Source organism: Theropithecus gelada, chromosome 10 (assembly GCF_003255815.1).
Source record: "Theropithecus gelada isolate Dixy chromosome 10, Tgel_1.0, whole genome shotgun sequence".
Taxonomy (NCBI): Eukaryota; Metazoa; Chordata; class Mammalia; order Primates; family Cercopithecidae; genus Theropithecus; species Theropithecus gelada.
In genome coordinates this window covers 58,305,165-58,318,327 of record NC_037678.1, presented here as the reverse complement: position 1 = coordinate 58,318,327, position 13,163 = coordinate 58,305,165, and the positions used below count along the sequence as shown (strand labels likewise).

General features: G+C 48.0%; 1 protein-coding gene across 2 annotated transcripts in view; it reads left to right on the top strand.

The window, feature by feature from the left end:
* The first annotated feature begins 4,703 nt into the window (after positions 1-4,703).
* HNF4A (hepatocyte nuclear factor 4 alpha) overlaps positions 4,704-13,163 on the top strand; it is a 77,021-nt gene continuing 68,561 nt past the window's right edge. For both annotated transcript variants that reach the window (XM_025399233.1, XM_025399232.1), the window contains exon 1: positions 4,704-4,756. In XM_025399233.1, coding sequence (XP_025255018.1) covers positions 4,708-4,756 — 49 coding nt within the window. In that variant the 5' untranslated portion in view covers positions 4,704-4,707. The remainder of the gene's footprint in view (positions 4,757-13,163) is intronic.

Below are 13,163 nucleotides of genomic sequence, written 5' to 3'. Positions count from 1 at the left end.
TTTTTTTTTTTTTTTTTTTGAGACGGAGTCTCGCTCTGCCTCCCAGGCTGGAGTGCAGTGGCCGGATCTCAGCTCACTGCAAGCTCCGCCTCCCGGGTTCACGCCATTCTCCTGCCTCAGCCTCCGAGTAGCTGGGACTACAGGCGCCCACCACCGCGCCCGGCTAGTTTTTTTTTTGTATTTTTTAGTAGAGACGGGGTTTCACCGTGTTAGCCAGGATGGTCGCGATCTCCTGACCTCGTGATCCACCTGTCTCGGCCTCCCAAAGTGCTGGGATTACAGGCTTGAGCCACCGCGCCCGGCCCCATGATTTCAAAAATCATTGAAATTGGCTTGTGGACATCCCCCACCCCCACCCCCACCCCCAGCCCCACCCCCACTGCATGGTATTGGAGCCACCACAGAGTCTAGGCCCCCCTTTTTACAGATGGTACACTGAGGCTCAGAGCAGGGTGTAACTTACCCAGAGCTGCACAGCTTGTCTTTGATGGCCAAGGTGGGAGCTCAGTCTCTGACGGCCCCTTCCCACTTCCTGGGCTCTCAGAACTGAGAAGTGAAAACCAAAGTTGGCCTGAGGGGACTCTCTCTGGGCCTTTTTTTCTCTTTCTGTCTCTGCCTCGGTCTCTCTCTTTTGTCTACTGTCCATTCTATCTCTGCCTGTTTTTGTTTCTGTCTGTGTCTCTGATTCTTTTTCTTCCATATCATCTTACTCTCATTCCAATAAACCATTTCTCCTCTCCCCGCCATCCCACCCAGGGATCATAGCACACAAAAGTCCTTTTGTCTCCAGAGATAGTAAAATCTCCTCCCTCAGACCTTGCCCTGCAGCTGGGGCCCACTCCCTGCCTGTCTGGAGAGCTCCTCCTTTGAAGACCTGGGATGGAAAACAGGCCCTTTTCCGTGGAGTCCCTACATTGTCCTGGATGGAATGAGTTTTCTCATCCTGTGCATGTCACCCCCTCCCATCCCACCCCCCAATAAAGTCTTTTGAGATCCCGTGTAGTGGCTCTTTCTGGTCCCTCCTTCTTTCAGCTCCCAAGAGGGTCAAAAGACAAGGAATGGGAACTGGGTGGGGGAAGATGGGTGAGAGGAAAACCAGCTCAACTGGAAGACCAGGGGAAGGAACTAACAGCGCTTTGGGCCCTGCTCTGCAGAAGGCTAGATCAATGCACAAGTGCATGCACATACACTATTGCTCCATTTTACAGATGAGATAAACGAGGCGTGGAGTGAGTACTAATTTCTAAATGCTGGAAATGAGTGAAATAAGAGAATTAAGAGGTCAGGCGTCGTGGCTCATGCCTGTAATCCCAGCATTTTGGGAGGCCAAGGCGGTCAGATAGTTGAGGCCAGGAGTTCGAGGCCAGGAGTTCGAGACCAGTCTGGGCAACACAGTGAAACCCTGTCTCTACTAAAATTACAAAAATTAGCCAAGCATGGTGGGGCACGCCTGTAATCCCAGCTACTCAGGAGGCTGAGACACCAGAATTGCTTGAACCCAGGAAGTGGAGGTTGCAGTGAGCCAAGACTGCACCACTGCACCCCAGCCTGGGTGACAGAGCAAGTCTGTGTCTCAAAAAAAAAAAAAAAGAGAGAGAGAATTAAGGACACTGTTGTGAGTTCATTATTCTTAGACTATATCTTTCCTACTTTATTTTTTGGAATGGGCTCTTGAAGGCAGTATCAGAAATGGAAAACCCAAGAGATCACGTGGAATTCCCACCTTACAGTGGCACTTTTTGCTTGTCTCTTCCCTGGCACGGTGGCTCACACCTGTAATCCCAGCACTTTGGGAGGCTGAGGAAGGTGGATCACCTGAAGTCAGGAGTTCCAGACCAGCCTGACCAACATGGTGAAACCCCGTCTTTACTAAAAATACAAAATTAGCTGGGCATGGTGGTGCGCACCTGTAATCTCAGCTACTTGGGAGGCTGAGGCAGGAGAATCGCTTGAACCCAGGAGGCAGAGGTTAAAGTGAGCTGAGATCGTGCCATTGCACTCCAGTCTGGGCCACAAGACAACAAAACTCTGTCTCAAAAAAAAGAACAGATTCAATGAAGCTTCTTGAGCCTGTTTTTGTATCTCTAAAATGGGAATATTGACTGGGACAATTCAATGACATTAAGAACATACAATGCTGACAAAACTAACCAGTTCATAAATGCCAGTGGTTGTCATTCTCATTATCCTGGTGCTCAAGAAGGCGATGTGAGACCTGTTGAAACAGCATGGACTTTGGGGTCAAATGATGCTGAATTCCAGTTCTGTGTCGGCTCCTTCCTAGTTATGTGACCCCATGATGCCACTTCATGCAGGGGGTCACATACACTTAAATATCTAGAACATTTTGGGAAATTGACATAGGGTTAGCAAACTTCCCCCACCCCCATATAAAAATATTAATACTTTTTTTTTTTTTTTTTTTGAGATGGAGTCTGGCTCTGTCACCCAGGCTGGAGTGCAGTAGCACAATTTCGGCTCACTGCAACATTTGCCTCCTGGGTTCAAGCGATTCTCCTGCTTCAGGCTCCCAAGTAGCTGGGATTACAGGGGCTCACCACCATGCCCAGCTAATTTTTGTATTTTTAGTAGAGATGGGGTTACACCATGTTGGCCAGGCTGGTCTCGAACTCCTGACCTCAAGTGATCCACCTGCCTCGGCCTCCCAAAGTGCTGGGATTACAGGCATGAGCCACTGCGCCCGACCAAGAATATTAATACTTTTTTTAAAAAAAATCGAACATACATTTATTTATTTATTTATTTATTTATTTATTTATTTATTTATTTATTTTGAGATGGAGTCTCGCTCTGTTGCCCAGGCTGGAGTGCAGTGGCGCAATCTTGGCTCACTGCGACCTCTGTCTCCCAGGTTCAAGCGATTCTCCTGCCTCAGCCTTCCGTGTGCCACTATGCCCGGCTAATTTTTTTTTTTTTTTTTTTTTTGAGACGGAGTCTCGCTCTGTCGCCCAGGCTGGATTGCAGTGGCCGGATCTCGGCTCACTGCAAGCTCCGCCTCCCGGGTTCACGCCATTCTCCTGCCTCAGCCTCCGGAGTAGCTGGGACTACAGGTGCCCGCCACCACGCCCGGCTAGTTTTTTGTATCTTTTGGTAGAGACGGGGTTTCATCGTGTTAGCCAGGATGGTCTCGATCTCCTGACCTCGTGATCCGCCCGTCTCGGCCTCCCAAAGTGCTGGGATTACAGGCTTGAGCCACCGCACCCGGCCCCGGCTAATTTTTTTATTTTTAGTAGAGACCAAGTTTCACCATGTTGGTCAGGCTGGCCTCAAACTCCTGACCTCGTGATCTGCCCGCCTCGGCCTCCTAAAATGCTGGGATTACAGGCATGAGCCACCACGCCCAGCCCCAAAATCTAACGTTTGTTATCACTGTTGTTTTACAAAAGAAAGGGCATTTTAGTGCAACCCATGTCCATCCATAGTGGCTAAAGGTCCCTCTCAAGTGGTTGATAAAGCTGAAAAAAGAGACTATGAGGAGAAAATAGGAATGTATCAATTAGCTATTTTAGAGGCAGGGCAAACTATGAGCTAGGTGTTTCTATAAGGAAATGAAATAATTTACCAAAAAAGATACAGCAAGGAAACAGTAGAGCTGGAGTTTTCTGATTTTTCTGAGTGCAGAATTTGTTTCACTGTTCTCATTTCAGTTCTCTCTAACAGGATGAATGACCTTGATTTCAGAATCCCCAAGCAGGTGGTGAGATCCAAAATTGAGACAAAAGAAATGGGGCTGTTCCAAAAAAAAAACCTAGGTGGTAGGTGTCTAACATGTCAGGGAGCTAAAACAGGGTGTGCAGGTTTCAGCAGCAGGTTGAATTTAGAATGGGGAAGGAGACCAGAGGAGGCGCCAGACAGGATGACTTTGTCCCATTGGCCTGGAGGCAGACCCATGTTTCTCCACCCCTCATATCACCCTCCAGTTTGTAACAGTATCTTTGAATGACGATCTGATTAAGGTCGGTCTCCTCCATTAGTCCACAAGTTTTGGGGGTACATCTACTTTGCTCATTTCCATATCACCAGAATCTAGCACAAGGCCTGGCACATAGTAGGTGCTCAATAAATATGTTAGATGAAAGCAAGATAACACCTCTATGTCACTAGCGGTGACACTCCAGGCCTGCAATTTCTGTCCTTCAGTCTTTTCATCTCAAGGTTTAATTTAAATGTGATAACGCCTGTATGCAGCTCCCAGCATCCAGTAGGCACTCACTAAACACAGTTCTCCACCTGCCCCTCCCTCGGTTTTCCCACTACTTCCTGCATGGTGACACACCCATAGTTTGGAGCCATAAAACCCAACCCAGGTTGGACTCTCACCTCTCCAGCCCCTTCTGCTCAGGCCCTGTCCTCAAATTGGGGGGCTGATGCCCCCATACACCTGGCTCTGGGTTCCCCTAACCCTAGAGTGCAGGACTGGGACCCGAGTGGACCTCAGGTCTGGCCAGGTCGCCATTGCCATGGAGACAGCAACAGTCCCCAGCCGCAGGTTCCCTAAGTGACTGGTTACTCTTTAACGTATCCACCCACCTTGGGTGATTAGAAGAATCAATAAGATAACCGGGTGGTGGCAGCTGGCCGCACTCACCGCCTTCCTGGTGGACTGGCTCCTGGTGGCTCTGCTGCTGCTGTGAGCGGGCCCCTGCTCCTCCATGCCCCCGGGTCTCCGGCTGGGTGGGCTTGGCCATGGTCAGTGTGAACGCGCCCCTCGGGGCTCCAGTGGAGAGTTCTTATGGTAAGTGGGGCTGGGGGGAGACTGGACAGGGCGGGGCTGCGGTCAGCTTTGGGAGGCCGTGGGACATCTCCCCGTGTGTTTCTTATGGGCCCAAAGCCCTCCTAGAACTCCACTGGAAGGGCAGGAAGCCCCACGGAGGCAACGTGACTGCTTCCCTAAGCTCTCAAGCCGGGGCATGGCCTGTTTGGTGCGAGAAGTGCTGGGAGGGGCCCAGAAGCCCTGAGGCAGGAGCTTGGCTCATTTTGTCTGTCCAGAGGCCTTCCTGGGAATGCATCTCGGTGGTCTTTTCAAAACCCCACAGAGGGTGGGGCTTGGAAGCACCGTCCTGCTTCGCTGCGGGGCAAATTGAGGTCCACCGGGAGAGCCTTGCTGGGCCTAGGTCACGTTGCTGGTGCATTGTCAAGCTGGGCGTGGGACCTGGGCGCCTGGGTCCCTCCGCACCTCCTTTGGCTCTGGATAATGGGAAGGAGGTAGAAAGCGCCGCGCAATGTGGAGCGCTGGAAAATGGGAATATCTTGTGCGGACGCGTGAAACTCAGATGCAGGGCAAGAACGCGTGTGTTACTGGGAGTGAAAGGCTCAGGCTCACTCCTTAGGGTGACCCCCACATTGGAAGTAACCCAATGTCCCTCAGCAGAGGGAAGACAGGTAAATAAAGCTTGAGGCGTCTTTACAATGGAATGCTATCCCATTGTTCAAGGAAAAAACGCATATCTGTGTGTGACAAGGAAGAACCTCTCAGTTACATTAAGTGAAAATGGTACACTGAAGAACTGTGTAGTTGCTGATAGTGAAACGGATATAGATGTATACATGTACATACACGTCATAGAGGTATATATATACACACGCGTATACATGTACATTCCACGCATATAAAATTCATGGAATGACACGATGAAATTGTTGACAGGTTTGTTTCTGAGGAAGGAAATTCAAGAGAATCTTTTATCTTTTGGGGACGCATTTTGGATTTTTAAAAGTTGGGTGCATTTTATAAACCTGTTCAAATCACACACCCGCACAGAACTTGGCCTCTGGAATCCAGTAGACTTCGGGTCTAGTTGTGACTCTGTCGCACGACTCAACATTCATGTGCCTCTTGCTTTCTTTCTGAAGTGGAGACAGGACTAGGAGGTGTCTTAAGATCATGGTGGATGCCATGGGGAGCAAGGGTGATACCACGCGCGTTGCAAAGATGTAATCAACATTTATGTCATCATTTGCTGAAGACAGAGGGCCAGTGAATGACAGAATCAGGGCCTGATCTCCTGACTGTAGTCAGGCAGAATCTGCTTTGACCCCCATCAAACAGGAATATGTGATGCACTGGAAATGGCAGAGGCTGAAGAAACCAGCAGCCTGGGAACCCATCCCACACACCAGCTGTGTGACCTTGGGCAAGACACTTCCCCTCTCTGAACCTATTTCCTCATCTGTAAAATGAAGATAACAACAGGACCTATCTCCCAGAGGGTGGGGAGAGTAGAGGAGATAGCATAACTAAAGGGTGAGGCCACCCTTAATCCACAGTTTTAAGACCTAGAGTAAAGATGCCAATGGATGACTTGGTTGAACCTGTGGCCAGAAAAAGACATTGTCTCTCAAAGGGGCCAGACAGCTTCTGGAGAAGGACAGCCCAGGTCATAAGGCTAAGCTAGGGGTGAACAGAAGGCCCCACAGTGTCTCTTAAAGGATGATACAATAATATAACCTGACAGCCTTTCACTGTCTCCCAAGTTTCTGTACCTTGTAGGGTGTCCTCATATCTCTTCATCTCTGCCCCTGTGTCGTACTCATTATATAGCAAGCATTCAGCAATTATTAGAATGGTTGCATGTATCGATGGGTAGGTGGGTGAATGGATGCATGAATGGGTTAGTGGATGTTCTACTATTATCTCTCAGACAGCTGTTTCATTTTCCAAACAGCTGTCTGAGATAAATAATATTGTAATCTCCAAGGACAGAAGAGAAAACTAAGGTTCAAGATTAAAACACACACACACACACACACACACACAAACAAAAAATATCATGACTCGAGACCTGACACAATCCAACTGTTGCTGGCCCTCTGCTCTAGGCCACAGATATGGCTGGATAGAGAAAGGAGAACTCCAATGACCTTGCAGCACATCCATAAAAAATGAGCACTTTTGTCCTGGGGCAGTGGAACATTCGCTGCAGTGTATATGTAACTGTGTGTATGTGTGTGAGAGTGGCTGAAAGACCCTGATTTGATATTTTTGATAAAATACATCTGGGTTAGCATCCTAGCATCCTAGATCCACCTTTCTTAAAAAAAAAAAGAAAAAAAAAAAAGCTGTGTGGTCTTATGAGTCAAATCATTACCCCTCTCTGAGCCTCGCATGCTTTATCTGTAAAATGAGCTAGTGAAGTCTGCCGGGAGGCTTCAGAAAAAAAAAAAAAAGAAAAGAAAGAAAAAAGAAAAATTCACTTTCTGAGAAAAGAAACAAGTGCTCTGAGGAAACAAACCCCTCTCCCAGGCCAGGCGCAGTGGCTCACGCCTGTAATCCCAGCACTTTGGGAGGCTGAGGCGGGCAGATAACTTGAGGTTAGAAGTTTGAGACCAGTCTGGCCAACATGGCAAAACCCCGTCTCTACTAAAAATACAAAAATTAGCCAGGCATGATGGTACGCGCCTGTAATTCGAGCTACTCGGGAGGCTGAGGCATGAGACTCACTTGAACCTGGGAGGTGGAGTTTGCATTAAGCCAAGATCATGCCACTGCCATTGCCACTCCAGCTTGGGCAAGAGAGCAAAACTCTGTCTCAAAAAAACAAAACAACAAAACAAAAAACAAACAAACAAAAAAATAAAAAACCTTCTTCTGGGGTTCCCTAATGGGGATAACATTAATCATCTTCTAAGATGACTATAGTAGAGGTGCATTGGTGAGTCAGGGACATGGCACATAGCACAGCCTCAGTTAGAGACAGAGGGAGACATGGCTGTTATGAGGATCAAATGGAAGAACACATGAGTGCTTAGAACAGTGCTGGGTCCAGAGTAAGCACGCAAGAAATCATCGTTGTGGTTTCATGTTTTTGAGCTTTAGCAGGACGCTAAAGAGCTGCTCTTTGGTGTGGTGATGCTGGGCGGATTTGGCCCTCCCTGGACTGCCGGTGCTTCCACGGCACACTGGATTTGGCTTTGCGGTTCTCCTCATGGCTCTGATCAGATAGTTGCTGGTGTGAATTGTGGACCGGTGATTCCACGGCACACTGGATTTGGCTTTGCCGTTCTCGTCATCACTCTAATCAGATAGTTGCTGGTGTGAATTGTGGTGTCTGGCTCTCCCACCAGACTATAAACTCCGTGAGCTCTGGGACCTGAGTAGTTTGTTCAGCCTTGTTTGTCTCACAATGTCTCACATGGTGACTGGCACAGAAGAAATGCTCAATAAGCATTTGTTGGATGAGTGAAATGATGGGCTGAAAACAGCGCTACAGCGATGATCATCAATGTCAGCCAGATCCCACTCTCTTCCCTTCCTTCCTGTCTGCCCTCCTCACTGCATTGGCTTTGGTCCTTGTATTTGCCCCATTATAACCCAAGCTGGCTGCCCCAGCATCAGTTGTTATGTCTGGACTTACGTGCCTGAAGCTGCAGGCAGGAGGAGAAGAGGTTTTCCTCAGTGCCCTTGTTTCTTTTATCCAAAAGCAAAACTTCCGCAGAAACCTCCTGGTTCAAGGAAAACTGGGAAGACAAGTGTGTAGTGGGAAGAGATGGGAAAGCCAAGACGGGCCTAGACCAGTGATGTTTCTCTTGGGGTGTGGCACACTCCTGCTTCAGACAGAACTGAGGCTCTGGTATAAGTGAGTTTCTCAGCCTTAGCACTGTTGAAATTTTGGCCTGGAAGATTCTCTGTGGTGGGGGGCTGTCCTGTGCATTGTAGGATGTTAAGCAGCATCCCTGGCCTCTACTCTACTCCCTAGGTGCCAGTAACATCTCTCCCCATCAGTTGTGCCAATGAAAAATGCCTCCAGAAAGCCAAATGTACCCTGGAGCACATATAACCCCAGGGTGTTATGGGAGAACAAGGTAGTTCTAGGGAGTGTCTACCACAGTGGAGTAGAGTAGACTGTGACTCTTGTGGTGTTCTGCATTGAGTGCCAGGACCTTGCTCAGTGCCAATCTGGGACTACCCTGAGTAACTGTGAGGATGAGATGCTAAGCATACATATCTGTGTGCTAACCTGACTCCTGGCCTTATGACTTTTCTACCCTTATTTTCCTTTCAACAAGTTTCCCTTGGTTGTTTATTTTGCTTCTTTGGTAGTTGCCCATTTCTGTAAGTACCTCGAATCTGCTTGTAGGAAGGGTAGGTGGTTAGGGGAAGGATGGATGGACAAATGATGTGATGAGTGGGGAGATGAAAAGATGGTGGGTGGATGGATGGATGGATGGATGGATAAGAAGGGGTGGGCTGAGGTGGTCTGGAATAGCAGCACCTTTAAGTGCTCTAGACAGGACAAGTGAAGAGATAGGGGATGTCAACAATCTTCCATCAGGGCAATACTGCATATCTGTTTTTCAGTGCCGGGTGAGCCTAATTTTTCCAGCTATGTAGGCCTAGTCCCTTTGACCAATAGCATCAGCTTGAGGACCAATCCGAGGCCATTGTCGGAGACAGTTTGGTGATGTGGCTCTGCCCCTTGAAGCTCTGTGATGATGGTGCTTTGCTTCAGTTCTCTGTTCCTCAGTTTCTTCACCCATCAAATGAACCTTGGTTGTTGTGAAGATTCCATGAGCTAATGAAAGAGAAAAGGTAATAGAAGCTATAACAAATATGCTGTGTCCTTGTGAAGGGTGGATAGGCCCAAAGTCGAGTAGGACCCCAGATGCTGGCTGGCTATGGGACTGTGTTCAATATCAGGCTATGGCAGTTCCCACCCTTCATTCTCAAAATATGGCCCCTCTCCAGCCCTTCCCCAATCTCCCTCCCACATTACCTTCCCATCCTACCTCAATTCAGTCTTCAGCCCCTATGATTCACAACCCTGGTTGCACATAGGAAACTTTTTAAAACAAATTTTGGGACTCCACTCCAGACCCAGTGAATCAGAGTCTCCTGGGGTGAGTTCCAAGAATCTGTAATTTTTTGAGCTCCTTATGTGATTTAGGGTATGCAGTTCAGCTGAAGTATGGAAACCACTGCCTCACTTTGTCCCATTTAGTAAACAGAGGAACTAGATACCCAGAGTGCATTTTGCCTCCACCCAGAAGCCTCCCGTATTCATTAATTCATTGTTCATTTGTTCATTTCTTCAACAAACTTCCACTGGAGGCTTATGGTATTTAAGGCATTTTGTAAGGCACTGGGGGAACACAGGAGGATAAAACTCTGTTTCATGTGGTGGCTCATGCCTGTAATCCCAGCACTTTGGGAGGCCGAGGTGGGTGGATCACCTGAGGTCAAAGACCAGCCTGGTCAACCTGGTGAAACCCTGGCTCTATTAAAAATACAAAAATTAGCCAGACATGTTGGTGGGCCTCTGTAATCCCAGCTACTTGGGAGGCTGAGGCAAGAGAATCACTTGAACCCAGGAGGCTGAGGTTGCAGTGAGCCAAGATCATGCCACTGCACTCTAGCCTGGGTGACAAGAGTCAGACTCTGTCTCAAAAAAACAAAACAAAACAAAACAAGCAAACAAACAAATGAAACCAAAAAAAACAACTTTGCCTCAGATCTTCAACAGTACCCAGTTTGGCGGGTAGACAGACAAGCCAGCAGCAACCAAAGACAGAGTGCCATGATAAGGACAGAGAAGGCACCATGGGATACAGAGGGACTTAGGAGAAGGGGAAGGGGTCACCGACTTCTTGACCCTGGAGGAGTAGACTGATATCTAAGCTGGAACCTAGGTTTAGCAGGAGTCAGCTGGGAGAAGAGATGGTGGAGAAGAGTGTTCCCAGCTGAGGGAACAGCATATGAAAAGGCCTGGAGCCTGGCCACACACCGCTCTGATTTTACTTGTATTTGACTGCAATTAATTCCGTCCTTTACTGAAAGTATCTCGAGACTTGTCTGGTTGTTTCATGATTGATTAATCTTGTTTCTAAAAGCATGCTGAGGCTGGGCACAGTGGCTCATGGTGGAGTACACGCCTGTAATCCCAGCACTTTGGGAGGCTGAGGCGGGTGGATCACTTGAGGTCAGGAGTTCAAGACCAGCCTGGCCAACATGGTGAAACCCAAAAATTAGCCGGACGTGGTACCAGGTGCCTGTAATCCCAGCTACTCAGGAGGCTGAGGCAGGAGAATCACTTGAACCCAGTTGGTGGAGGTTGCAGTGAGCCGAGGTCACACCACTGCACTCCAATCTGGCCAACAGAGGGAAACTTGTCTTAAAAAAAAAAAAAAAAAGCCTGCTGAGATGCGTAAGTGAAGGAATTGCACCTTCCGTTTTTCCTGACTCATATGCCTGTAGTGTAAGGATAGGTCAATGATAAGGAAGGAAATTTGTTTTCATTTAAGCTCCTTTTATGTAATGGGCAAGATGCTAGCTATTTGATATGTTTTCTCCCTTTTAAGCCTTTTTCGCAATAACCCATCCAAGTAGGAAGTATTACCTCCATTTTGTAAACAAAGAAATTGAGATTCAGAGTTGTTAAGTTGCGTTTCCCTGCATCACCCCGCAAATAGGTGATTAAAATCTACTCTGACACCAAATCTTCATTCTTTCAGTTATCACGTCATAATAACATCCAAGGGGGCTGGGTACCATAGTGGTTAGCAGCTCAAGTCAGGCTGCCTGGGTTCAAACTACCACCTACTAGCTATGTGACCTCAAGTAAATGACTCAACCTTTTTTTTTTTTTTTTGAGACGGAGTCTTGCTCTGTTGCCCAGGCTGGAGTGCAATGGTATGATCCTGGCTCACTGCAACCTCTGCCTCCTGGGTTCAAACAATTCTCCTGCCTCAGCCTCCTGAGTAGCTGAGATTACAGGTGCCTGCCATCATGCCTGGCTAATTTTTTGTATTTTTAGTAGAGATGGGGTTTCACCGTGTTCACCAGGCTAGTTTTGAGCTCCTGACTTCAAGTGATCTACCCGCCTCAGCCTCCCAAAGTGCTGGGATTACAGGCCTGAGCCACTGTGCCTGACCGACTCAATCTTTTTTGCCTCTGTTTCTTCATCTGTCAAATGGGGCTGATGATAATACCATTTACTTCATAGGGTTGTTGTGAGAAATAAACAAAGTCAATATTTGTAAAGTGCTGAATGTCTAGTACATAGAAAGTGCTATGTGAATTTGAACTATTGTTATTATTATACCTATAGAGTGTGCACCTACTATATGCAAAGGATTGGATGCTTACTAGGTGCTAGCATCGTTTCGGCTGTTGTAGAAACAACAGAGATGACTAAGGAATAGATAACTGGTCCCAAGATGCAACTGTCTCTGGCTGGAGAGTTAGGACAGGGCTTTGTTAAGAGCCTTCTGGGGCCCTGGGATTCCCAGGGTCTCCTTTTGGGGGTGCTGGTTCATAGATGTTACAAGGGGACCGTGTGGCTCCTTCACAGAGGAGGAGGCAGATGAGAGGCATAGAAAGGGAGGGGACAGACTTATTCTCATCAGAGACCTGGGAGATGGCTCTGGCCCTGACCCTAGGTGGCTGTTTGTGACCTCACTCAAGTCCTCCTGCTGTTTCTCCATCTCCTCTTTTTTTTTTTTCTCTGAGACAGAGTCTCAGTGTTACCCAGTGGCTCTATCTCTGCTCACTGCAACCTCCACCTCCCGGGTTTAAGCAATTCTAATGCCTCACCCTCCAAAGTAGATGGGATTACATGTGCACGCCACCACACCTGACGAATTTTTGTAGTTTTGGTAGAGATGGGGTTTCACCATGTTGGCCAGGCTGGACTCCTGGCCTCTTGTGATCCTCCCACCTCGGCCTCCTAAAGTGCTGGGATTACAGGTGTGAGCCACAGCACCCAGCCTCCATTTCCTCTTTTGAGAAACGGAGGTATGACAACCACCTGGTTCAGCGGTCGTCACACAGTATTCCCTGGGTCCTAAGAGTAAAGAAAGATGCTGCAGGGTTCACTTTGAGGGTAATGTGGGTAGGGACGTGTTCAAATGGACTAGGGCTTAGCCTCCCCCCACCCTTAACCTCTGGCTCCATCACAGACACTTCTTTTTGACTTTTGTATATTTCTTTTTATTTTATTTTAGAGACAGGGGTCTCACTGTGTTGCCAAGGCTAGCCTCAAATTCCTGGGCTCAAGCAATCCTCCCACCTCAGCCTCCCAACCCCTGGGATTACGTGCTCATGCCACTGCACCCGGCACTCTGTTTTGACTTTTAAATGAAATATTTATTGGAGGGTCTCCACAGTTCAAAACTACTTGGAAAATCAGAAGACCACACCAGTGTGT